The sequence below is a fragment of the Phycodurus eques genome, chromosome 1 (genome assembly GCF_024500275.1).
Source record: "Phycodurus eques isolate BA_2022a chromosome 1, UOR_Pequ_1.1, whole genome shotgun sequence".
Taxonomy (NCBI): domain Eukaryota; kingdom Metazoa; phylum Chordata; class Actinopteri; order Syngnathiformes; family Syngnathidae; genus Phycodurus; species Phycodurus eques.
In genome coordinates, this window is record NC_084525.1 from 35,051,795 (window position 1) to 35,078,743 (window position 26,949).

The following is a 26,949-nucleotide window of genomic DNA, read 5'->3' on the forward strand; positions in this document are numbered from 1 at the left end:
TGGGCGGCACGGAGGCCGACTGGTTAGAGCGTCAGCGTTACAGTTCTGATTCAATCCCCGGCCCCGCCTGTGTGGAGTTTGCATGTTCTCCTCGTGCCTCCGTGGGTTTTCTCCTGGCACTCCGGTTTCCTCCCACATCCCAAAAACATGCATTAATTGGTGACTCTAAATTGCCCGTAAGTGTGAATGTGAGTGCGAATGGTTGTTTGTTTGTATGTGCCCTGCGATTGGCTGGCAACCAGTTCAGGGTGTACCCCGCCTCCTGCCCGATGACAGCTGGGATAGGCTCCAGCACGCCAGCGACCCTAGTGAGGAGAAGCGGCTCAGAAAATGGATGGATGGATGGATGAGACCATTTGAGTAGTGATAATGAGAGCAAGACTCGTGCGTATGAGAGTGTTTGAGTAGTCCTTATGAGACCCTTTCAGTAGTTTGTGTGTGTGTGAAAGCATTTGAATAGTAAGTCTGAGAGCTAATCCTGAATAATGTCCCTCACGGCCCCTCATATCTGAGGGCGAGTCTTATACATGCAAGGACACACAATGACACACTTGTGGTGACATAGAAATTAGAAGTCACGATGGAATATTGTTATTATAACTCTTTTTTTTTCACAGAGTGGGAAGAATATATATCCATATCCAATTTATACATCACTTATAGCGTCAATCACAATTGAACGCTGTTATCTTTGTAAAGGCAGACTTTTCGATACAATATAAGATCGTGCAAGTGGTCAATTGTATACTGTATGTACTGTATTGTATGTGAGTGAGCAAGTTGCAACTTGTGCATTAACAGAGATTGTCTGCGGTTTGGAAAGGCTGTAAAGAACAACACTTGATTTGATATGCAGGAAGCACAGATGATATCACTGACAAGCTATTAGAAGGCTCTCACAGCACAGTGGGGAGAACACATGGCTCATCTCAAGTGCCAATTACCATAAACATCGACCATGTACTTGTAAAAGATTGGCAGGAAAGACAAATAAAGACAAATGCTCTGGTATAAGATAAAAACAAATAAACAATATGGTTGAAAACAGCAGGCTACTAATTACGTACTGTAAATACACTCGAGAAATGGCACTAAAACAGAGAAGCAAATAGAATACAAACCAGTTGTATATTCACCCGTTGAACAAGGTGCAAGACCCACATCGATAACTCACTCTTCCTTCTCCTCTGCGCATCACAAGAGGCGAGAGGTGAGGGTGGTTACTGGGGGGCACGTGACTACAGGAGACATTTATTACAGTGCTGCTTGGTGACTGACAACAGTCCAGTGGTCTAGGTTCTGCTTGTTATCATGCAATGCATGGATCTAACTGGAGCTGTTAGTCAGCAAGAGCCTGCATGCCGTTTTATACTTCCCAGTGGGCCAATGGTGGCGGCTATGACAAAGCAGCAGTAATTTCAGTGGCCCTGTGAGGATCATTGTGTCAAAACGCATTTGTTACATGGTAAACCGCCGTGGAAAAATAATCTCATCGGGGTTTATTATGTCACTTTTTTTCTTTGCCATTTGTCCTTTTCTTGTTTTAGTGACAATGCAGAGCACTTTTAGCAGGTTAACCAATTGCCACAAATTACAATCTTTTTCTATTTGAATTTAATGATCTCCCACATGCTCACAATCAGAATATTTGTATTATAAATATGAATAATATGAATTTATATTCATAAAAGTGTGTATTTTAACTTCTTGTGCAGAACGAAGATGTATAGGGATCTATAAATGTGTAATAAGTGCACCATTTCTGGCCAATCGAAAGTGCTGATTAAAACTTTGAATATGTTTGTCTCACACATTTGCTCATTTTAAATTAAAGGTCCCATGCCATCATTTTTGTCTCAATAATCTTTGCTGTCCTTTTATCGCATTGGCAACTTAATTTTAGTTGAAAATAGCCAATATACCCTTTTTCAAGCTATTCTAGTTGGTCTTTTTCACCTAGCAGTTGAAACGGACAGATTTCTCATTAATATTCAACATGTAAATAAGCTTTGCTCTGATTGGATTGCTGATCTCAATTTTAATATGGAAAACAGCTTGGCTCTGATTGGCCGCTGGTGATACAGTATCTCAGCGGCCAAGCATTCATAGCCATTGCATAGTCTGTGTGTGTGTGTGTGTGTGTGTGTGTGTGTGTGTGTGTGTGTGTGTGTGCGTGCGTGCGTGCGTGCGTGTTTGTTTTACAAACTGCATTTACACGCACACAATCCGTTTCATTCATTACATGTTGTAATGCAGAAGCCTGCCGTCTTCCATCATCCCCAAATGCTTTGGACCTGTGAGAAAATACCGCCAATACTGAACATTACTTCCTTCTCATCTTGGCCCTGTGATGTTCAACACTTGACAAGGGTTCGTCAGTGCAGTAGGTGGGTGGGCGTACGGTTCGCAATTTCTGCGTGTGTCAGTGTGTAGGTAGGTGTGTGTCAGTGTGTCAGCAGTGGCGCCTGCAGGACACGACCACGCAGGGATGCAGTCAGCTGGGGTGGATGAGATACAGCATGCGGCGATGTTGTAAAACGTTGGTGCATTTGTCAAGCACACTGCTGTGCCCATCCAGGAACAGTAACTCAGATAAGTGGCTGCTCCCGCTCAGGGGAGATTGTATGGGAGGTCAAAGAGCTGTGAGAGGTGGCAAAGCAAGTGTCATGAAAATGTGTGTGCCTAACATTCAGCTCCCAGGCAAGATTTCACGCTTGCGATGGCAACAGGGCTCTCACCATTGACTGATCAGTGACTCACTCCACTATGACACAGACAGCATCTGTTAGAGGGAATCAAATGTAGCCCAGATCTGCTGGGTGAATTATGAGGCTTTATAAACTAGATGAAATACTGTATGACTCTTCCTAGGGAGCTTTACAGTTCTGAAAGTCTTTGATAGGACACAGCACTGCAGTTTGGCTCTTTCATTGCCCTCTCATTTTCTGAGCTTGTGCCCCGTAACCTTCTGGTTTGGTGTGTATTTGATCATTATCATTATACAGTATTACAGTTGCGGTGCACCCTTTGAGGCAAATGGAAAAGGGCTCATTTGTCAAAAATTACTATTACATTCCCAATTTTTGTAACAAATTGGACAGATTAAGGAAAGACAACTGCAATTTATGCCAATTATTTGTTTTCATTATGTGCTCATTTTTCTAAATGCTTAACCTGCCTGCATCATAGAATCCATTTATCCCATGACCATCCCTTACTTGGTCATCTCTCCATAACATGTGGCAGAATCTGCATACAGAACCTCTACCGGTTCTCTTTCAGTATTCATCACCACCCTCAAATGTACCCATTAAATTTGTAAGTTGATATTGTGTTGTGTTTGTTTTGAAATGTTTCGGTTACTTAGATATAAGTCACCACTGAGGTTGTACAATAGAATATCAGCTATTAGATCATGTCTCTGGGGAAGTTTGTTATTGAATTAAAATACTGTGATGACATAGATTCTTTTTAAAGCTACGTTTTCCTATAAAGCTTAATTTTTTATTTTTTTATTTTTTTAAAATGTATGCATGCATTTTAATACTGTCCTGGCCACTCAAGCTCTCTCTAGTGGTATTCATAGTATATTATTTTGTTTTGAATTACATTACATTACATTCAGTGAATAGTCTTTTATGAGGCGATGTTCAGTCTCTGTCGAAGTGTGTACTTTAAATTTCTCTTAGGTGAATTTGAGACACTGGCAGCAACCTTTTAGAATGTGTAATTAATAAGAAGCCACAATACCATGTTTTCTCTATCTTGCTTAATTGCAGGAGGAGCACTTTGGGTCTCTTGTCCTGCACTAACTGGCGACATGCTCTAAGGACAACCCACTAGCCACCATGAAAGGCTTAGGAGCCAACCGCAGTCGACATCTCTCTGACTCGTGTGAACCAACAGGGTTCCCGCAGAAACCTCTCTGCCCTTTGACCTCTGACCCTCACTGCTCCTTCATGTTGAGCCCAACCATAAACCACTATGGCACCCTGGATCCTCAACTCCACCAGTATCCTCCAACTACCCCAACCACTTTGACTCAAGACTGCCTGCTGCCTTTCAACCAGATGTCCAACAGCAGCACCTTCCCTCGTCTCCACTTCAGCCCACAGACAGATCAGGTGGACTGTCCCCAGGGCTGTATGATAAGCGGTGCTGGAGCCAGACAAGGCAGCAGGGCAGGTGCACTTTCCACCTCTCTGTCTATGGGTATGGGCCTGGGCTTGGGTCTAACAGGTGCTCCCATGATCACAAGTGGATCCGCCACCATCTCCTCTGCAGCTGCCGCCAAGATGAATCGGTTACCCTCTAACATCTTGGATCAACTAGAAAGGCATCTCCCCCTACAGCGGGACGGCTTCAGCACTTTGCAGTTTCACCGAGGACGTATGTCGAAACAACGCAGTGAGAGTCCAGGACGGATACGCCACCTGATGCATTCTGTGCAGAAGCTCTTTGCCAAATCTCAATCCTTGGAAAACTCTTCAATTAAAGGAAATGCAATCACCGGAACCAGTGAGGACAGTGGTAGACGGACCCACAGGAGCAAGAGTAAAGATAGGGCTAAGACTGAAGGACCAAAGCAAAGATCGAGGCCGAACACATTGGGCCTGTGGAGTTCAGACAACACTCTTGACAGTGATACTACCAAAGCTGGCACCATTGCTGTTGGTTACCGCAACCCATTGTGCATGATGACACTTGGTAGAGCGATATCAGACAGCCAGGCCCACCCTAGACATATCGAACAGGGCTACAACACCATTTCTGCACATACTCTCAAATCCTCAAAAAGCAGCAGTGACCTCAAGCTCCTGGGATGTCCAGTAGCACCGGCAGGATCCAAGGAAGAGGAGGGAAGAACTCGGAGCAAGGATGATACATTGGTGAAGAGGGGCTCCTGGTCTAATCTCACACTCAGTCAGGCCAGGCAAGTGTTACAGAAGGGCTCCACTACAGTCAACAAGACCCTTTTAAAAACAAAGTCATGCCATCAGGATCTGGCTAACCAGTTCCTTCAGGTAGGCGTACCAGTGAGTATTCATCTTCATCATCATTCTTGGTAAATTTGCATGCATACGAACACAAGTTATTTGTGTTTACAACACTCATTTATTAGCTCCCTGATTTTCAATCTGTTTATTACATGCTTGTATGCAATACATTTGGTTGCAAGCTACATATCTTTATCTTAACGTTCATAGCATCCATATTATATTTTAAGGCCATAATCATATTTCACAAAAAGTCATAAACACTCCAAATCATTATGCAACATTTTCGGGATGGATGCAGTCATTTGGATTACACTGACAAGTCTTAACTGAAAATGTGTTTCTACAATCCAGGTTCCCCTGGGGGACTGGGCTGGCTCTTTAGGTCCCAGCCGAGCTAAAGGAACAGAAATCCCATGTCGTAGGATGCGCAGTGGCAGCTATGTGAAAGCAATGGGAGACATGGAGGACAGTGAAGACTCAGAAGGTAGCCCCAAACCTTCCCCCAAATCTGCAGCCCGTCGCCAGAGCTATCTGAAGGCCACTCAGCAGTCCTTCAGTGAACAGCAGCCTCTTCCACCTGCACGCAAGTGAGTTGCACTGCACAAGGGGTCATATTCATAATTGTGCCCTTATATCTAGAAGTCCACATACCAACAGAAATGATCTCAAACTGGAGTGCCATATCTTTTTTTCCTCACGTTTCCAACGCTACGCAGCAGGGGGCAGCATCTTGTCAAAAATGACAATGGTTTCTGAATAGCAGCATCCTGATTATTAATATTGTGCTGGTAGCTAGAGGAGAGTACACAGTCGAAACGCAATTATATTATTTGAATAAAAACAAAATTATTTGCCATGTGTTTGACCCCTTCATCCACGTCGACAGGCCTCGTTGCTACGCTCTCATGCGGGAGGATTTTCTTTGGTCTCCACTAAAGAGTGCATGCTCTATGCAGCATCTGAGGTCAGTGCCGTCCCTAGGCAGGTTGTATGGCCAATGAACCGAGCCCACCTTACTTGCCCTACCCCCACTACCCGGCATCACTTTTGGTCAATCATTCCCACCAGTCTTCAATCATTCCTTAACCTACACTACAATGATTTTTTCACAAGACTCTTATTCTCTTCTTTTGAAGCCCTAATTGCATAACATGCCAAGCAACCATGTTATTCCCTCAAGCCCCCTACTGCTTGGAGCACACATATTTTCACTGTTATCCCCTCAACTCCCCTCTGCCTGGTACACACAAACTTTCATTAACCCCAGGTGCCAATTGTGCAGACCAGAGTCGAGGAAACTTGCCAGAAATACTGTAGTTACTGTAAGAGCAATCACAAGTCAAACAACGACTCAATATGACGCACATTTCCTCATAAATGAATGTTTCCACTCTGCTGCTATTTTAAACCCAAGATTCACTCTTTTCATATCTCTCATATCTCTGTTTTTAATCGAAAAATACCCAGGGGAACTTTGGAGTAGGATTTCAAGTTTCTCCTGGATATAAAAGACTTATCTACACTACACTCTGGATGACATCTTAGAAGCTAATTATTGCACTCACTTCCACAGCTCCCTGCCCTCCCTAAAAGAACTGTCCACAAATCGGAGCCTCGACAACCTAGACTGCCTGGTGAGCCCACTGGAGATGCCACCAGGCCACGGACACAATGATTTCAGCCATTGTCCCGCTACATTAGCCAGAGGATCCGGCACTCACGTATGTGTCTCTCACAGTACTTTGCACCAGTATTTCACAACATACATTGAGCCAATATTATGGCACACCACCAACCCGTAAAAAAAAAGTATGAATACTAAAATGATGATCTCTTCTCAATTTACATTTTACTTTAAATTGACTTAGTGTGAATTCTGGGCCTGCGAAAAACAAAACTAATATATTCGCAGGGTTCCATGACTTATTCTGTTGTATGAATGGCAACAAGTGAATTAATAGAGTTATTGTACCTTCTGACATTTAAAGGTCAGATGACAAAGATGTTATGGGGTCAGTTAAAAATCATATTTGCATTGTTTATATGTTATGTATTACATGCACGTAACTTCCAGCAAGTTTTCAATCATAGTTTAGCTAAAAAAAATTTTTTTATGACGCTGTGGTTGACAAGCTCCCAACACCACCCCCCCCTCACACCAGAACTCCAGCAGATAAATGCAATGAATTTGCTTGTTATTTTAGTGAAAAAATACAATCTATCAGGTTAAATATTAGCACAAATCAGCATAATGATCAAATGATACTACATCTGAAGCCACCCAAACTATATTGCCATGTCAGAATTTGATACAGTTGAGAAAGAAAACTGTAGAGAAAACGGTTCAGCAGCTGAAAGCATCAACGAGCTCTCTTGACTCAATACCATCTGACTTTTTCAAAGCTATTGCAAAGTCTGTGCTAGCTGATTTGCAGCAAATAATCAATTGCTCCGGCCCCGCCTGTGTGGAGTTTGCATGTTCTCCCCGTGCCTGCGTGGGTTTTCTCCGGGCACTCCGGTTTCCTCCCACATCCCAAAAACATGCATTAATTGGAGACTCTAAATTGCCCGTAGGTGTGATTGTGAGTGTGAATGGTTGTTTGTTTGTATGTGCCCTGCGATTGGCTGGCAACCAGTTGAGGGTGTACCCCGCCTCCTGCCCGATGACAGCTGGGATGGGCTCCAGCACGCCCACGACCCTAGTGGGGAGAAGCGGCTCAGAAAATGGATGGATGGATGGATAATCAATTGCTCACTTCAGTCAGGTTTCAATCAGATTTCTGAACTCATCACAATACAGAATCTGCTCTTATCAAAGTGCTAAATGATATAAGGTTGAATACTGACTCGGGAAACGTGTCAATTCTGGTCTTGTTGGACCTCAGTGCGCCTTTTGATACATTAGATCATAATATACTGCTGGTTGGAAATGTGGGTAGGACTAAATGGAGCAGTCCTTAAATGGTTCAGGTCCTACCTGGAGGAAAGGAGTTATTTTGTGACCATTGGAAGTGTTCAATCTCATTGAATGGCAGTGACCTATGGGGTCAAGGGTCCGTTCTTGGACCCCTCCTGTTCAGCCTGTATATGCTACCCTTGCGTCAAATTCTCCAGAACTTTAATGTTCACTATTATAGCTATGCAGATGACACACAGTTACTAAAACTGCCTTCTACCATTTTAAGAACACATCCAGAGTGAATTGCATGTGCCAAGCAGACCAGGAGAAGCTCATCCATGCGTTTATCCCAAGTAGACTTGACTATTGTAATGGTCTTCTGACTGGACTCCCCAAAAAGAGCATTAAACAGCTGGAGCTCATTCAGAATGCTGTAGCTCGGGTTCTGACCAGAACAAAGAGGTCAAAGCATATGACTCCAATTCTAAGGTCTTTACACTGGCTCCCAGTCAGCTTTAGAATAGATTTGAAAGTTCTGCTACTGGTCTATAAATCACTCAGTGGTTTAGATCCTGAATACATGGAAGAAATGCCAATGAAATATTAACCCAGTAGGGCTCTGAGATCTACAGACTCAGATCAAACAGTGGAGCACAGAGTCCAAAGCAAACATTGTGAAGCAGCATTTCGCTATTATTCTGCACACAAATGGAATAAGTTGCCAATTTAAGTGACGTCAGCCCCAAGTGTGAATGTTTTTAAGTCCAGGTTAAAAACTTTCCACTTCTAAATGATATTTCTTGCACTGTACGCTGTTTTAATTAGACTTTACACACATCAATACTTAGCATTTTATGCTGATTGGCTTTAATGTCATAATTCGCCCATCCGATCAAAGACGTTCGTTCAAGGATTGGTTGAGGTATGTTCACGTACGTCTAATACGATATGGTTCACAAGCAGCCAACAAAACGTTATGTAGCCTAGCAAGTTAGTGCTAGCACTAACGGTTTTGTACGTAAACATGCTGGCGTTCTGTTGAATAATGCTCTAAAGTTTCGGTGTTTGTGAAGTTATTTAATTACAATAAAGTAATTTAATTACAGTAAGTTAGTACCCACTATTTCTGTCATGTTGGTTTGACCTGACTGATCAGAATGCATGACCTGATTAGAGAATATTTTTGAAGATACTCAGTATACAGTACACAAGTATATACAGTAAATGAACAACTCATTTAAATAGACACATTGCTCCATCTTGTGATCAGATGGGTGATCGGTTATCGTTTTTTTTAAACATGGTGATCGGTGACCGGCCCTAAAAATCCTGATCGTGTAAAGTCTAGTTTTAATTTTACTTTTATTTTTCTCTGTTTTAAATGTTTATAAGCTGTTTTTTTATTTGTTTTTAAATAATTGTAATCATGTAAAGCACATTGAGTTAGTTACCTTGTGTATGAAATGCGCTATATAAATAAATTTGCTTTGCTTTGCTTAATGAAGACCAATGCAATAGTAAGTCGATGGATGATGGATTTGTCCATGTAAATGTAAATGAAAACCATTTTCAGACCGGTAGAAATACAAAACCCAATTCCAATGAAGTTGGGACGTTGTTCCATCCATCCGTTTTGCCGTACCGCTTAACCTCACACGGGTTGCGGGCGGGCTGGAGCCTATCCCAGCAATCTTCGGGCGAGAGGTAGGGTACACCCTAAACTGGTCGCCAGCCAATAGCAGGTTGGGACGTTGTGTAAAATGTGAAATTAAAACAGAATACAATGATTTGCAAATCCTTTTCACCCTATATTTACGGAGGTCGAGACAGGTCACAGCAATTGAAATCGCCACAAGAGTGGAAATGCCATAACACAACGACAATAACACAAAACAAATGCAAACACCACAACGCTTTGGGTACACCGGAAGTGACCACGGGACTCCCTCCGACTTTATAATTCGTCTGGGTTACTGGGGACTTATGTTGCCGACAGACCAAGTGACTAAATCGGGTTTAAATCCATCCATCCAACCATCAATTTTCTGAGCCGCTTCTCCTCACTAGAGTCGCGGGCGTGCCGGAGCCTATCCCAGCTATCATCGGGCAGGAGGCGGGGTACACCCTGAACATATAAACTAACAACCATTCGCACTCACATTCACACCTATGGGCAATTCAGACTTGTCAATTAACCTCCCATGCATGTTTTTGGGATGTGGGAGGAAACCGGAGTGCCCGGAGAAAACCCACGCAGGCACGGGGAGAACATGCAAACTCCACACAGGCGGGGCCGGGGATTGAACACCCGTCCTCAGAACTGTGAGGCAGACGCTCAAACCAGTCGTCCACCGTGCCCGGGTCTAAATAGTTTTAATGAATAAAGTTGGAATATTGATGATTTATGAAAATCAAAAAGTGCTTACTTTAGGTAATAGCTCTGAAATAGCTTACTTCAACGTAATTTTACAACTTCTTTCATTAAAACTTGTGCAACTTCCCCCTTCAGTCATTTGTTTTCCTCAACTTTCAACTTTCCTCAAAAAATCAAAGTCATTACTAGGACAGATATCGTTTGTTTTGAAATATGTTTCTTTAGCTTTTGGTGATATGGGTAGTGTGAGGTATTTTGTTGTAATCCCAACTTCAATTTAATAAGGATAATATTTTAATCGATTTTTCTTTCTATCTATCATAGTCTATGAGAAACATGAGTCCAAATAATTCTACAGTCTGAGGGTGTACCCAAAGTGTTGTGGCGTTTGCATTTGTTTCGTGTTAATGTTGTTGCGTTGTGGTGATTAGGTTAGTTTTGTGTCAATGTTATATTGTGGCGTAATTGTGTTGTATTGTTGCATTTGCATTTCCGTTGTGGGCTGATGTTGTTGTGTTGTGGCGTTAATGTGTTGTAGCGTTTGCATTTGTTATGGCGTTTGCAAATGTTGTGACCTATCTTGGCCACGGTACATATTCCATTTAATACACTAAAAAGACAAGATATTTACTGTTCAAACTGATAAACTTTGATTTTTATAACCATTCACTCATTTTGAATTCGAAGCCTGCAATATGTTGCAAAAAAATGGGACAGGGGCATGTTTACATCACCTTTCCTTTTAACAATACTCAATAAGCATTTGAGGACTGAAGACACCAATTGTTGATGCTTTGTAGGTGGAATTCTTTCCTATTCTTGCTTGATGTACAGTAGTCAGCAGTTCAGCAGTCCGGGGTCTCCGTTGTCATATTTTGCCCTTCATAATGCGCCACAAATCTTTAATGGGAGACAGGTCTGGACTGCTTGCAGGCTAGTCTAATACATTCATTCGTTTACTACGAAGCCACACTGTTATAACACGTGCAGAATGTAGCTTGGCATTGTCTTGCTGAAATAAGTAGGGACGTCCCTGAGAAAGCCGTTGCTTGGATGGCAGAATACGTTGCTACAAAACTTGTATGTACCTTTCAGCATTAATGGTGCCTTCACAGATGTGCAAGTCACCCATGCCATGGGCACTAACACAACCCCATACCTTCACAGATGCTGGCTTTTGAACTTTATGCTGATAACTGTCCAGATGCTCCTTTTCATCTTTGGCTAGGAGGACACGATGTCTATGATTTCCAAAAACAATTTGATTGTGGACCCACCAGACCACAGCTCACATTTCCACTTTGCATGAGTCCATCTCAGATGAGTTCAGCCCCAGAGAGCCTGGCGACATTTCTGGGTGTTGTTGCTATAAGGCTTTCGCTTTGCATGGTAGAGTTTTAACTTGCATTTGTAGATGTAGCGAGGAACTGTGTTAACTGAGAACGGTTTTCTGAAGTGTTCCTAAGACCACGTGATAAATATCCTTCCCACAATGGTGCTAATTATTTTTTTTAATGCTGCGACACCTGAGGAATCAATGGTCACAGGTGTTTGTTTTTGGCCTTCCCGCATACGTTCAAAGATTTCTCCAGATTCTCTGAATCTTATTTGTCCATGTATGATTATTTTTTGTGGGTACATCTCAAGGGATATACGCGTAGAGCCCGTACACGGGACGAGATGAAGGAAGGTATTCGTGAGGAAGTCACCCAAATCAACAGAGAAATGTTGGAGAGAGTGGAAGCCAACTTCCATCAATGCCTTTAGCAATACATCAATGAAAACGGACACCAAATGATGAATGTTGTTTTCAACACAAAATGTGTTTTTTCAATAGAAACACATTGATGTCAATAAAATGTGTTTGCAGCTACCATTTATTGTTTTGTGAGTTTTTCAAAAACCTCCGAGCTTTCTGCCCAACCCTGTATTATAGACCATAAATGCCGAAATGCCTAAAATCCTTGCAATTTTACGTTGAGAAACCTTGTTCTTATAAACTGTTGTACTATTTGCCCACACAATAGTTCACAAAGTGTTGAACCTCACCCCATCTTAGCTTGTGAACAACTGAGCCTTTCGGGGGATGCTCCTTTTATGCATGACAATCATGAAACTCACCTGTTTCCAATTAACCTGTTCACCTGTGGAATGTTCCAAACAGGTGTTTTGTTTTGTTGCATTCCTCAACCCTCACATGGTTGGCCCTGTCCAAGCTTTTTTGGAATGTGTTGCAGGTATCAAATTCAAAATGAAAAAAAAAACAATAACATTCATCAGTTTGAACATTAAATATCTTGTCTTTGTAATGCATTCTATTAAATACAGTTTTAAAAGGATTTGCATATGCAGTAATTGTATTCTCTTTTCACTTAAGTTTTACACAACTTCCCAACTGCATTGGAATTGGGGCTTGTACTTGAAAGAGTATTGATGCCATTTGGCTACAAAATGATTAAATGTGATCAATGAAAATCATTAAAAGTATCTGTGGAATCTGCAAGCTCAAATAAGTCTCATTTGGTTCAACCTCCAACTTTTTGTCTGAGTCGTACTTTTGATCAAAACCTGAAATGTACAAAACCAGAGGCATACAACAGAGTTTCCAAGTCAATAAGATTGATGAAATTGATCCTTTAATCAGCAACTGGAAATAATAATTTGAGTGTCAGCGTAATGAAAATGAGTTAAGAATTGTTTTTACTAAAAACTATATATTAGTTGTGTTGTGTTATAGATTATAAATTATATTAAAGGGAAATGTGCAGTTTTTAGCCTCACTAATGTGCACAAGCATGATTCTCAAACATGACCATTAATAATTGGCATGCTTATGAAAGTGTGTAGGTGTGATAAATAGTCAGAAAACGCTGTCCAGCTTCAACAAAATAGCAGCGCTAGCAATACTAATATACCATTAGCACTGTAAACAAGCCAACTTTAGCTAGGCACGGCTGCTACAATGCTAGCTTGACTTATTTGTAATAATGTGTTACTATAACAGTACTTTAGAATTTTTAATCAATTAAAAATGAAAAATGGGTGATGGATATACCTGTCAAGCAGAAATGTTGCTAATTCCGTGTCGCTTCTTAATCTTTTCAGCTGCTTGAGGTCCCCTTTGCTTTGCTTCTGTTTGCTAATATAATGCTGTTAGCAAATGAGGGATGGTCTTTTTTTGGTGGATATACCAAAAAGCTTATAGAAAAGCTCCTGAAGCCCAAGATAACAGGCTAGCACGAGCCTGCAGGGGTGTGCGGGTTACTGGCTATGAGTGTGCACGGGAATGCTTGGCAAATGATTGATACCTCGTAGGTCCATGATAGGTTGTTATTTCTCGGGCATGGTGGTTTCTTCAAATGAAATGTAAACCCCACTTTAAATAGTAGAGTAGAAAATGTACACAGTTGGGACTACTGTAGAAAAGCATCCATTTCTGCTGATTGAAGTGGGCGATACTTACCTTTTAACCTGAAGGCAAAAATAAAGCATTTTCATAGTGAAATACATCATATGCACAGAATGTCTACCATGTTTGTGTAGTTTTGCATGGCAGAAAACAGGCACGGTGGTGCTAATGTTGTTGAAGAAAGGTTCAACACACTTCTTTTTACACAAAAAATATAATTCACTCTTGTGAGATCATGTTAGTGAGGATGGTTGGTTTTAATCATTAATCTGCATGTTTTTGTCAGAATAATACAGCTTCCAATGACTCACCACCTCTAATTTTATCCATCACACTTTATTTTTAGTAACAAAAATATTGTCTACCCGCCCAGCAACACCAGGGACAGTGTACAATCAGTATCGACGCTGAATGACATCAATAAGCAAAAGGCTCATACCTGAAACCCAAGCAGAATACTGCTGAAGGTGCAGCTAGTACAGTTAATGCATGTTTCTCAGTCTACCTTCTGCCCTTAGTTTGAGAGTCTGCACATGATCTTGCAGGTATGCGGGCGTGGCTTTGGGCGCTCTCTTCTGCACTGCGAGGGAGAATCACAGGCAGTGGAGGCCTTGGACCTTCCTGCGCCTACCTGCTTTAGGTCACGTAGTCACAGCTACCTGAGGGCCATCCAGGCCGGTTGCTCCCAGGATGAAGATACAGCCTCTGTGGACTCTGATTCACCTCCACCCACCGCCAAAAGCTACAACTCAAACACCAGTGAGTATTGTTCAGCGCAAACTTACAGCAGTGAAATATTCTAATATTCTAAATATTCTAAATATTCTATATTCTGTACCATTCAATAACCAGATAAGGAAATATGCTATACTAAATACTGTGTATTGATTAGTTATATTAAACCAGTGAATCTGTTTCAATTTATATGTAATGCATCAATACGTACATTAAATTAAATAAAAACATTTTATGTAATCATTTAATCATTTGATATACATATATATGCATAATGCCATGGTGGATTAAAATATATTTTTTTAGGAATAAAACATTTTCCCTATTTTTTGATGTCGGGCATTATAGTACTTAGAGAAGTATGTTCTGAGGTGGTGTACTATATTGAAGGACATCTAAGGACAATGGGCTTTGAAACCAGAGGGTCAGGTTTCAGGTCCCATTGTGGAGAAAATGTAAAAATGGCAATACTTGTTAGAGAGATGCTGGTTTACTTGCCCACTACTGTCGCGGTCCCCTTGAGCACCCACCCCATCTTAAGAGGTGCAGCACTGTTGCGTACCCCTTTCTCTCTGACATATCTATAGGGCTGTCACTATCAAATATTTTTAGAATTGAATATCCTATTCCACCAAGTAATCCTCCCCTCCCATGCCCCCCTAAAAATGGTTTGCTATTATTTGTATTTTATTCTCATTAACAAGGGATGGACTTCTATCCTTTCACTGCATATGTTGGTACTGGGTGTATCATATGAATGTGGTGTGCAGAATGTTAGTTGAATGTGAATGAATGGAAGTACTTGTTATACAATAATAATACTGTATAGGCTCAGCAGGAAAAGCTTAGTCATAATGCTATTGTTTCCTTAAAAATTATTTTTTACACACTTTTGCATCGCACCGCTTAACTCCCCTGTCTCCAACTCAATCTGTTTAGTCAAGCCTATGTATCAAAAAAAGCTTCAATATCATGATGAGGCAATCTCTGGAGCACACACAGCATCATTGACTGCAGACAAACATAATACACTATGTTCTAACTAGCAATGGTAGGGTTGCATTACGATCTAAGTTATAACTAGTGATTGTAGGTTATATTACATTGGCTAATATGCAGTTATGTTACTAAATCCAGAAAATCGGCTGCTGTTTTCTTTCCATCTCTCTGCGGTAGATTTCCCGCACTTGGATTTGGCAGACGTCCACTAAAGTTGTTTTCTCATTGTTTCACGCGAGGTAATTCTTGTTATTTTCCAATGACGCTGTTGGGAAATCCCTCGATCACCTTGTTTTTGAAATTTTCAATTCAGATGAGATTTTCTGTGGTTCTGACAAAGATGAAAATGTTCCTCGATTTCGGCGTCCTAAATCACACGTTCATAGGATTTGGACACGATTGAAAACTATATGGATGTGATGAACTATTATTATTCTTGTATTCTGTGAAGTTTGAAGTAAATCTGACGATTCGCTTGCTCTCAGAGATGGCTTGAGTAGATGCTGCCATTGAAAAATCTGAAAATGGCCTGTTTAAACATCACATTTTCAACTAATAAGACTAACATACCAGCATTTTTCTACCAAAGATTAAGGTCTCGGTCACAAATTTCCGAATGATTTACATTAATTTGTGGACAAGTAAATTTGGGCCAATTTGTGACATAAAATGTGGCACAGAATACTTAATCCTTATCTGATTCTTACAAACTAAGTCTCATTTTATTCATGTTTCAAACCTCTCTCTATCCAATGATATTCTTTATTTTGCTATACAGGTGGTTTGAAATGTTTAGTAACATACCTATAATAAGCAAAAACAACAACAACAACAAAAAACACGTTACCTTACGTACGCCGCAAAGCTCGTCCTGCCTGCGCCTGAATGTTTCGTCTCCCAAGCAACTGGTATACCAGCTCGGCAATCATTCACGGTAATTGGATGCCCACTTCATTTATGGCCTTTTTTGGGGTTAAAGAGATCCGAAACCTTGGGCATCCTCTGTCTACATTACTGTACTGCAGCAGTGGTCCCAGCTTCCCAACCATAGATATGAAGACGCCCTAACTCGATGAGAGTGCACAAACAGTGTGCTCAGTTTCTGAACGCTACGGACTCCAGCAGAGAATGCTCAGAATATATTTTCTAACGCACCTTTAGATAAACCAGTGCGCGGTAGCCTACGTGGCAGCCATATTGGGGAGGTCATAACGTTGCGTGCGTCTACAAGTAATGCCCCTGGCTAACCAATGTGCCTGCGTTTTTTTTTTGTCTGTTTTTTTTTTTAAGAGTTATTAAAGAAATTTGAAGTTTACATTTGCAAACAGTGACTGACTTGATTTCAAGGCAGCCTTCAATTGTGACCTGATAACATCGCTATGTTGTAGATTACATCATGCTGTTTCGTGGTTGTTGAAAAGCCAACAAAACCTTGGCATTCAATAGGAAATGGGATATGCATGAACATGAGCGTTTGGGACAAAATGAGATGAGCAGTTGACCTGACACACTATATTTGCCATCCATATGTGTGAGTGCTTAATTGCTTTTTTTTTTTTGGTCACTGTATGAATTATTTTAACTTTTGCAGAGAAAAGTAAATTTAGGGTCTATATATAGATAATATAAATAAAACTACATCAATTTAGAATTGTTTGCATTATCTGAGTGAGATGAAGAAAAAAAAAAGATTTTTTTAAGAGTTATGCTTTCTCATGTAGTCAAAAACGGTAAAGATTTGGCCAAATGTAATCTAGCAGAGTAAAATCAATGAAAGGAATATTTGTATATTTTTGTACGTAAGTATCGTTACGTAGTATTACTACGACCCCCGATACATTACGAGCAATTTTTATTCACAATCACAATCACACTTGGCTTGCACAACCGTGCAGCATGTTGCTATGCAATGTTGTGGTTTATGTTACTAGGAGACTTTTGTTTTGATGAGCGCTTACCACAGAACCCAGTCCACCGCATCGAATCATTTACATGATTGTCTTGACTGAAAAAGCAGAATAGTTTATAATGTTAAAAAAAAAAATGAAATCCAGAATATGCCAATCGATACTGTCTACGTGTATTAAATGTCTTGGGCTCGAGTTTGTTCCCACGACGTTTGAGAGAAACGAAAGCTCGCATATCATTGAGAGAGCGCCACGATGACATTTGAACCAATTGCTGTGTTAATCGGTGACATTGATGACAAAAGTCTCCAATCGCTGCTCATGAAGCCGCTCCAGACAAAACGCGTACTCCAATCCTCGACGCAGGGCGTGCACTACAAAATCCTCTTTCACAGAGCGTCGTTGTGTCTCTTATGGCAGAGCTGCTTCTCCTCGTCTCTACTATTTCAGGAATGGACACAAAGTAATGCTTTTCGGCCCGCCAACGATACAGTAGGTCATTTCATCGCATTGTCCTCATTCGAGATGAGCATTCCGACTGTTTGATAAAATCTCCGCGCTAGCAAAAGGACGGCAACCTGAGTGAACCTAAATTGTATTGGAGGTTTGACGTAGCTAGCTAACGTGGGTGAAGAAAGGAAGGAGATGTCGTGGCGGCCGCCCCTGTCAGCGTGGCGTGAACGTGGCGGACGCTGCCACTTTCGTGGGTGTGTTTCTCACCGATATACGATGCCTCCGGCTAACGTTGCTCGACGTTAGATGTCCTCCCTGGCTGCTTGTGTCGGCACACCGTGACAGGAGCGGGGTCGTTGGCACAGCACAAGCTAACAGCAGATCAGGCGTCAACAGGACTCTTACGGCTAATCGCACTCCGAGTATTTCAGCAGATATTTGTAATATACGCCATCCATCCTGACCTATATAGTTTACTTTGTGTGACTAATTGAACTCAGTCGACAAAAGTACTTCGTGTCACAGCTTCGGTGGTTATTAACGTTACATACTGAATTAATAATGTTCAGCTTCCTGTTCTATGTACACTGCTCTGCATTTGAGCGATTTAAATCCCAAAGTGCCCTTAACAACAAACAAACAAACAAACAAACAAACAAAAAAGCTGACAACCAGAGAGGGATGTGCACTAAAAATGAACGTAATAATAGCACGCTTTTAGCTTGATGAAATGAATCGTGTATCTTGTTTTTGGAAAGTGCAGGATTTGTTTTTCTCCCCCTTGACGTTATGTTGTAAGCTTCATATACAAACAAGCCAAGGTGTGTTCATTGAATTGACTGGCTTTATCCCAGCGTTTGGTGTGTCTGTATCACTATGGAGAGACAATGAGTCATCCTAAACTATTACACATACTTCCTCTCACTCATTGATGAGGTCATCTTTCGGCTGAATGGGAGGCGTATCAGTAGTTTCACAGTAAGCTCCAACATCAACTATGCTTGTGGAGATTCAGGCTAACACAACTTGACAGTACAATTCACCTTCGCACTTTTAAATAGGGTTACCAGAGAACCTTACTCTTGGACTTGACAGCAGTTTAGGGTTGGGCGTCGTTTGAATTTGAGCAATTCCGGTCCTGATTCCTCATTTCGATTCGGGTTCCGAATGATTCTCGATTCAGATTCTTTTAGGGGGCTGGGTTAAAAAAATTTGCATGGTTTAAATAAAGGGTGTCCAAATTATGAGCATCCATTTTCTTAGCAGCCCGCAGCATCGACTAAAATGAACGTTTGACTCAGGGTTCTTTATAACCAGTATCAGTATCAAACCTATGAACTAAAAGCCAATGTGTGTGGAACTAACCCAATTGACCTAATATTCATGAATTGCTGTTTCAGCTAAAAGTTAAATATAGCATTGGTAAAACGGTTATTAGGGACTCTTTTATCACGTCAAATGGTTTATATTTGCAAGTTTTTAACTTGACTTCCTGTTTTAAGCTTGTAGGCTTTTATTTAAAAGGTTACGCATCGGAACTCAGCATTTTGGCACGAAAAGTAACTCCACGCGACACCGGTGAATTTTGAAAACAAAAGTAAACCTACAAGGGAAGAAAAGGAGTAATGAATGGAACCCAATTCTGTAAAACGTTGATTCCTTTACCTACCCACCAATGAGGCACACACGTAGTGTTTGTGACACTGTGAGACAACGTTTATGTGTATTTTGTCTCAATTCATTGTGACGTAAAGTTGCGAGTTTGACCATTGGTGAAGTTTTAGCTCAATGTTAAGCTTTTTTTGTCTGTCATCAGCTTTTACGTTGGTTTGAAGACTAAAAAATAAACGCTAAAAACCATCAGTACAAAAGTATAACCAACTGTTTACCTTGTTAGCTGCCTCAATGTTGGCATGGATGTATTTTATTGTTTCACTCACCCAATTTGATTTCACTGACGTTCCGCACGGTGTAGGCTGGGAGGGAGCGCGTCAGATTTCTACACATCGTGAAAGCCTCCTTTGCACAATAAAATCTTATTCTAAGTGTTGCATGAAGGTGACTGGTCAATTTTAACAAAGTTAAAACACACTTTTGTTTGCCGCCGCCGTTGGGCACAAGCACGTCTTCATGCGCGTTCCTCTTCGTTGGTTTTCGCCACTCTTTACGAGCTACAGCTCACACGGCTAAATACGATGCCGAGCTGTGGAGGCGATCGCGGTTAAATACGATGCCGAGCTGCGGAGGTAAACGTGCGCATTGCGTCCATTGTCAACACAGCGTAAGTCACTAATCATCACCTCCATGACAGCGAATAAACTACATTTTGACAACTATCGTTAGGACGAAGGGAGTATAAGACGGGAGACGGACAGCGTGGAAGCCAGTTGCTCAGCTATCATGACCCGAAGCCTCAAAACACCAAAATAAGTGATTGGGTGGTACAGTACACTTGTCACCTATGTCTGTCTGGAACCACGTTATTGCGGAGATTAGCCAACTTTGAAGACCAAAGTAGCAGGCAAATTAGTACATCTATACAAGGTACATAAACACGGACCGGAAATGAATTAATATGTCTCTGCTGTTACGTCACTTGAGAAAATGGGCCTATAAATTTAAAAGTACATTAATATAACAACTATTTAGAGTACACTGTATAAAATAACCTTTGTTAGTCCCACAATGGGAAATTTGCATAATTTCAGCACCAATAGTGGATATGGGAAATATAAAAAGAGCATTCAAGAGAAGACACTTGGCTGCAAATGTGTCCAACATTACAAGAGTGATAAATAAATCAGCAATAAATACAGTAAAATAACAAATATTTAAAACACACAAACAAATATTGAAGCCATAATTTATTATTACAATTATAGATTATTATGTTGTGAAATTGAACAGTATGCAGAATAATTTGTATCTACTACATAACATACTGCCATAACTGCCCCATGATGATGTTCTTGACATAATTTTAAAAATATGGAAATTCTAACAAATTCTGGAAGTAACTTTCTTTAGCTTGGCAGCTATGCAGTCGTAGTCATAAATGCAATTTTACAAATGATTGGCATAGATTAATAATTGTCGGGTTTGAATTATTTGTATATTTTAATGTAAAGCACTTAGTGTTGCATTTTTTTTTTTACACGAAAAGGTGCTGCCAGGTGCAGGGCTGCATCCCAGTTTCACATCCTGAACTTGATATATTTACATGATCAGATTACCGGTGGTCTGTTACCTTCAGTCCAACAGGATTTACCAGAAGAGCAGGGGGTTTAATTAATTAATTAGAATGGACTGGGGGAAAAAAGAAGTAGCATCAAGTGTACTATTTTAGCTGCATTTTTGTCTTGTTTACAATCCCAGGTGTGTTCATTTTCCCAGAGGAGGCACTTTATTTTGAAACTTGCTTCTCCAAAAATACTCAAGACTTCAAACTAGAGCGCTATTCGTATATATTTTATACATTCGTTGCACTGAGTGAAAATTCATTCGTTTATTATATTAGTATTATTACATAATTATTATATATTTTTCTATATTTATTTTATTTGGCTTACTTGCTGAGTATGCCAATTTCATGTTGGGGTTACTGTTTTAAATATTGACTGAGGAGTGTTGTTAAGAAGAGGCATTTAAAAAAATGTTGAACTACTCTCTAGCTTCTTTAGTTTTCAGTACAGATGCTTTAAAACCGGCTATTTTTAAAAAAGTTTTTTTTTTTAAATTACAATGAATCGTGATAATCATCGAAATCCGACTATACTAAAAAGATAATCGTGATCTTTTTTTCTTTGTCAGATCGCCCATCCCTAGTTCAGATATATAATGTTCTCTCTGTCCACAATTTACGCTGCATTTGTTCTGAAGAAATCATTGGTTTTCCCTTATCTATTTATCAGAAACGCGGCTCGGCAAAGTGTTGGCCTTTCAGTCCACAGTTGGAACCTTGCCATCTTTTTTTAATAAAGGCCCGCTGACCTTATATCTATTATCACCTTTTTTAATACAATGGTTGGCTCACATCCATAGTTTCACAAAGGTTCTACCACAATGAGATTGTGTGCGCTGGTTTGTATACCGTATTTTCACGACCATAGGGTGCACTGTATTAAAAGGCGCAGTCTCGGTTACGGGGTCTATTTCTGTATTTAACACATACATAAGGTGGACCGCATTATTGGGCGCAGGCATGGTAGAACATACGAGAGCTTAAAACGTACGGTAGCATGCATGCATGCTAAAACAATGTTTTTAAAAAGGCAGCGGGAGCAAAACTGAGTTCGGTTGTACTTTATTGAAGTATTTAACAATGTACTCACGTTATTTTTTTATCAATCCTCATCCACAAATCCATCAAAGTCCTCATCTTCTGTATCCGAAATGAACAGGTGGGCGAGTTCTCAATCAAACACGCCAGGTTCCCTCTCGTACACGTCGGAGTCGGTCTCATTGCCGTGCGGCTCCTCAGGATTGATGCCGGCTTTTACAAAAACTCGAACACTGCAAGCAGACACGTTAGCCCAAGCATCCACAATCCATTCACATATGGTGGCGTAACTCGCCCGGCGTTGCCTCCCAGTCTTAGTAAAGTTTGCCATCTGTCATTCATCGCTCCCATGCCAGCTTTTCCTTGTAATCCGCCGGAAGTTGCTTCGCCACGGTAGTCTTTGCCCGGATGGATAAATGGCGCCGTTTCATAAAACGAAAGCACCAAGACGGACCTCCTTGAAAATGTTCGATTTTCATTTTGTCTGCAAGCCTTAATGCCCTCAGTCGAATGGTGACTGTAGAGACGCTTCTCCCGGCTTTTCTTTGTTCATTAATCCATTGCTCGAGTTGGTCTTCCAACTCGGGCCACCTCGCCTTGTTTCCGCGGAAACTCGGCTTTGTCTTCTTGACTTGGCAAAGCTCGTTTTCCTGCTTCCTCCACTTGCGAACCATGGATTTGTTGATCTTGAATTCTCTCGTGGCTGCTCGATTCCCATGTTCCTCCACGTAACTGAGAGCTTGCAGTTTAAACTGTCCTTTGTAAGCGTGTCTCTTCGTAGGTGCCGTTTTCCGAGGGTGTCCTTAGCCAAATCGATGTTTTTTTTGCACAATGCACATCCCGGCGCTATATACCTACTGGGGGCGTGGCTTTAGCATCCTCCTTCACGCACCATTCCCCCTTTACGTCCGCATGCTGTCCACAGCCACGTCCGCTTTTCCTCTGTACAAGCAGCGTGTCGGCAGGAAATGCTCTGTCAGTCAAGCGGTCCAAAAAAAGTCACCAAAAAAAAGTCAAGCAGAGGGCTCATCACACAACAACATTTATAGATGTTGGAACTCGGTGCACACACAAGGCGCGCCGCATTATAAGGCACCCCGTCCATTTTGGAGAAATTTTAAGACTTTTATGTGCGCCTTATGGTCGTGAAAATACGGTACATTGATATGAGTCCATGTGTAGATGTCAAACAAACTGTGCCCCTGCAAACATGTTCATTTAGCACCCTAATTAAATCTCCTGACTGAATGAAAATGACCTAACACAGCAGTAACCAGACTTGCCAAATCCCAAATTAGAGCATTCACTTTTGGAAAAATGGTAATGGAAATAACACTATACTGGACTTTTGGTAGGGCCCCTTTTTCTGTAGGGTCCCATTAGTGGCCATGTGATGGTTCTCAGACAAACCTCAGCATTTCCCAGTGAAAATGACTTCAATAACAATATAAATAGTGTTTGATGATCACAGCTTTAAAGGGAAGATGAGAAGGACTGGCTGAAATACGCATCTGTCGTGAACAAAAAATATGCTTTATTTTGATATCCATTACCAGAGTCATAAACAGAATTACATTGCATTAGTGCAATGTTTGTCACTTTTTCGCTTTAAAATCTGCTGCCTTAAACAATGACATTGCCCCTTCCGGGTTGACTCATGAGGTCAGCAGATGATAGGAAGTTGCTTTGTTACTAGCTAATGCAGTAATAGTTAAGCAAAGAGAGTAGTTGTTGTCCAGACAAGTTAAGATTCTGAGACGTGTGCCTGTAGGATCTTCCAACGTGACTGGAGAGAGAGAGCATTAGCCTGTTAAAATTCCTGAAGGACCCCCAACTTGAGCAGGAATGGACAAGCCAAGTCCAGATAAAATTGGACAAATGGGAGCCCACAGCCTACTTAGTGCTGTGCAGTGCTCATTTCACACAGGACGACTTTGAAACGGTACCTGCATTCCAATAATCATTTGTATTTATTTAGCGTACAGCACAAGAGGACGCTTAAAAAGATGCAGTACCAACAGTTTTGAAGCGACAGCGGGAATGTGAACCTAGTACCAGCGCAGATACGAAACTCGAAAGGCACAGGGTCATATGGAGTCTCATCAACATATAACAACAATATGAAGCATTGAATTGACACAGTGGACCCTCCCATTTACGTAAAACTTCGATGAAATTATGTATTTATATTATAGGGTACATTCTTATAATTTACTCATGCAAGCCGCTGACTTCTACACTAGATGCTAGCTGTATGTGTTTTTCTTGCAAACATCATGATCACATCTTCTCAAATCATTTGAATTATATTACAACCCCAATTCCAATGAAGTTGGGACGTTGTGTTAAACATAAATAAAAACAGAATACAATGATTTGCAAATCATGTTCAACCTATATTTAATTGAATACACTACAAAAACAAGATATTTAATGTTCAAACTGATAAACTTTATTGTTTTTAGCAAATAATCATTAACTTAGAATTTATGGCTGCAACACGTTCCAATAAAGCTGGGACAGGTGGCAAAAAAGACTGAGAAAGTTGAGGAATGCTCATCAAACACTTGTTTGGAACATCCCACAGGTGAACAGACTAATTGGGAACAGGTGGGTGCCATGATTGGGTATAAAAGGAGCTTCCCTGAATCAAGCAAAAGATGGGGCGAGGTTCACCTCTTTGTGAACAAGTGCGTAAGAAAATAGTCAAACAGTTTAAGGACAATGTTCCTCAATGTACAATTGCAAGGAATTTAGGGATTTCATCATCTACGGTCCATAATATCATCAAAAGATTCAGAGAATCTGGAGAAATCACTGGCCGTGATTGAATGGCCATGACCTGCGATCCCTCAGGCGGCACTGCATCAAAAACCGACATCAATATATAAAGGATATCACCACATGGGCTCAGGAACACTTCAGAAAACCAATCTCAGTAAATACAGTTTGGCACTACATCCGTAAGTGCAACTTGAAACTCTACTATGCAAAGCAAAAGCCAAAACACCCAGAAATGCCGCCGGCTTCTCTGGGCCCGAGCTTATCTAAGATGGACTGATTAAAAGTGGAAAAGTGTTCTGTGGGCCAACAAATCCACATTTCAAATTGTTTTTGGAAATTGTGGATGTCGTGTCCTCCAGGCCAAAGAGGAAAATAAACACCTGGACTGTTATGGACACAAAGTTCAAAAGCCAGCATCTGCGATGGTATGGGGCTATGTTCGTGTCAATTGCATGGGTAACTTACACATCTGTGAAGGCACCACTAATGCTGAAAGGTACATACAGGTTTTGGAGAAACATATGCTGCCATTCAAGCAACGTCATTTTCATGGACGCCCTTGCTTATTTCAGCAAGACAATGCCAAACCACATTCTGCACATATTACAACAGCGTGGCTTCGTAGTAAAAGAGTGTGGGTACTAGACTGGCCTGCCTGCAGTCCAGAACTGTCTCCCATTGAAAATGTGTGGCGCATTATGAAGCGTAAAATACGACAACGGAGACCCCGGACTGTTGAACAGCTGAAGCTGTACATCAGGAAAGAATGGGAAAGAATTCTACCTACAAAGCTTCAACAATTAGTGTCCTCGGTTTCCAAATGTTTATTGAATGTTGTTAAAAGAAAAGGTGATGTAACACAGTGGTAAAGATGAACCTGTCCCAGCTTTTTTGGAATGTGTTGGAGCCATAAAATTCTAAGTTAATGATTATTTGCTAAAAACAATAAAGTTTATCAGTTTTAACCTTAAATATCTTGTCTTTGTAGTGTATACAATTAAATATAGGTTTAACATGATTTGCAAATAATTGTATTCTTCATTGGAATTGGGGTTGTAATTTCAACAAATTCAACCAAAAAGTAATTTCATATAGCCAGCAGAACCTACTCCTCCAAGCACCATTCAGTTGGGAAGTTCACTCCGGGCGCGCTCTCCGCACCCCTGAACCTTCGGTAACTCGGAGCATTGGTAGTGTGTGTGCCACTTGATACAAGTAAAACTGACACATTCAATATGGCGGATGTACCGACGCATCCCTAGCAGTAGCCAACACGTTCATTAGTAAAGTTATAGAAAGTGGAGGACACTCTGTCTCTGGGTGCCGTGGTCTCGGGGCGCGATGGGAGCATCGGACTGAATTTCCGAACGGACCCCTAACACTAAGGCGAAGCTAGGATTGGTCCGAGACTGCATGATGTCACGACGGAAGCAGTTTTGGCCACAAAACAAGCGGACAAGAACTTTTGCGCTCTCTTTTCCATGGGCATTGTTATGAACCAAGTGAGGGAGAGCCCAGCGCTGAAATTTTTCCAACCTTTTTGTTTGACTTTGTATTTTCAAACAAGTTGTTTTACCTCGACCAGAATAAAAGAACCGGGCAATAGAGGTTTTCACAGCCGGCAGGTTATACACAGGACGTGACTTTTCTTTGTTCTCTTTTCCTAACATCTAACACCTCTTTGTCTGTCATGAAGGAGTTACGTTTGATTATAATCCTGTGGAGCATCAACATAATGAGGTGCATTTGTTCACATTTTTACAGGAATGTTTATGTAGGTTGCAGGGATTTAATGATGGCTTTGCTGCTACAATTACATAGTGTTGAGTTGCCATTTAGTTTGTAAACGAAAGATGTTGCACGGCACATTTTTAACCTGTTTATGGTTAGATTTGAACCTCAGTTGCGGCCTTATGTCCTCCACGTGATTGCATGAGTTTTCTTTGGGTTGTTCAGCTTCATCCCAGTTCCAACCACATGCATATGAATTGAAAACTCTAAAATGGCATGGGCATGACAATTTCCATGAGGTTGTATCGCTTGAGTGACATTTTAATCGGTGCACTTTGTGTTGCTAGCAATTGGTTTACATCCTTGTACTTTTGGAATA

At 41.0% G+C, this 26,949-nt stretch overlaps 1 protein-coding gene across 3 annotated transcripts in view; it reads left to right on the forward strand.

Moving 5' to 3' along the window:
* The window catches only part of dlgap4a (discs, large (Drosophila) homolog-associated protein 4a), a 107,709-nt gene that overhangs the window by 72,374 nt on the left and 8,386 nt on the right, over positions 1–26,949 (forward strand). Inside the window, exons 2-6 of one of the 3 annotated variants that reach the window (XM_061689762.1) lie at positions 3,780–5,036; positions 5,352–5,587; positions 5,887–5,964; positions 6,574–6,721; positions 14,228–14,441. In XM_061689762.1, coding sequence (XP_061545746.1) covers positions 3,849–5,036; positions 5,352–5,587; positions 5,887–5,964; positions 6,574–6,721; positions 14,228–14,441 — 1,864 coding nt within the window. In that variant the 5' untranslated portion in view covers positions 3,780–3,848. The remainder of the gene's footprint in view (positions 1–3,779; positions 5,037–5,351; positions 5,588–5,886; positions 5,965–6,573; positions 6,722–14,227; positions 14,442–26,949) is intronic. The other 2 variants (XM_061689771.1, XM_061689781.1) reach the window with 2 other exon arrangements.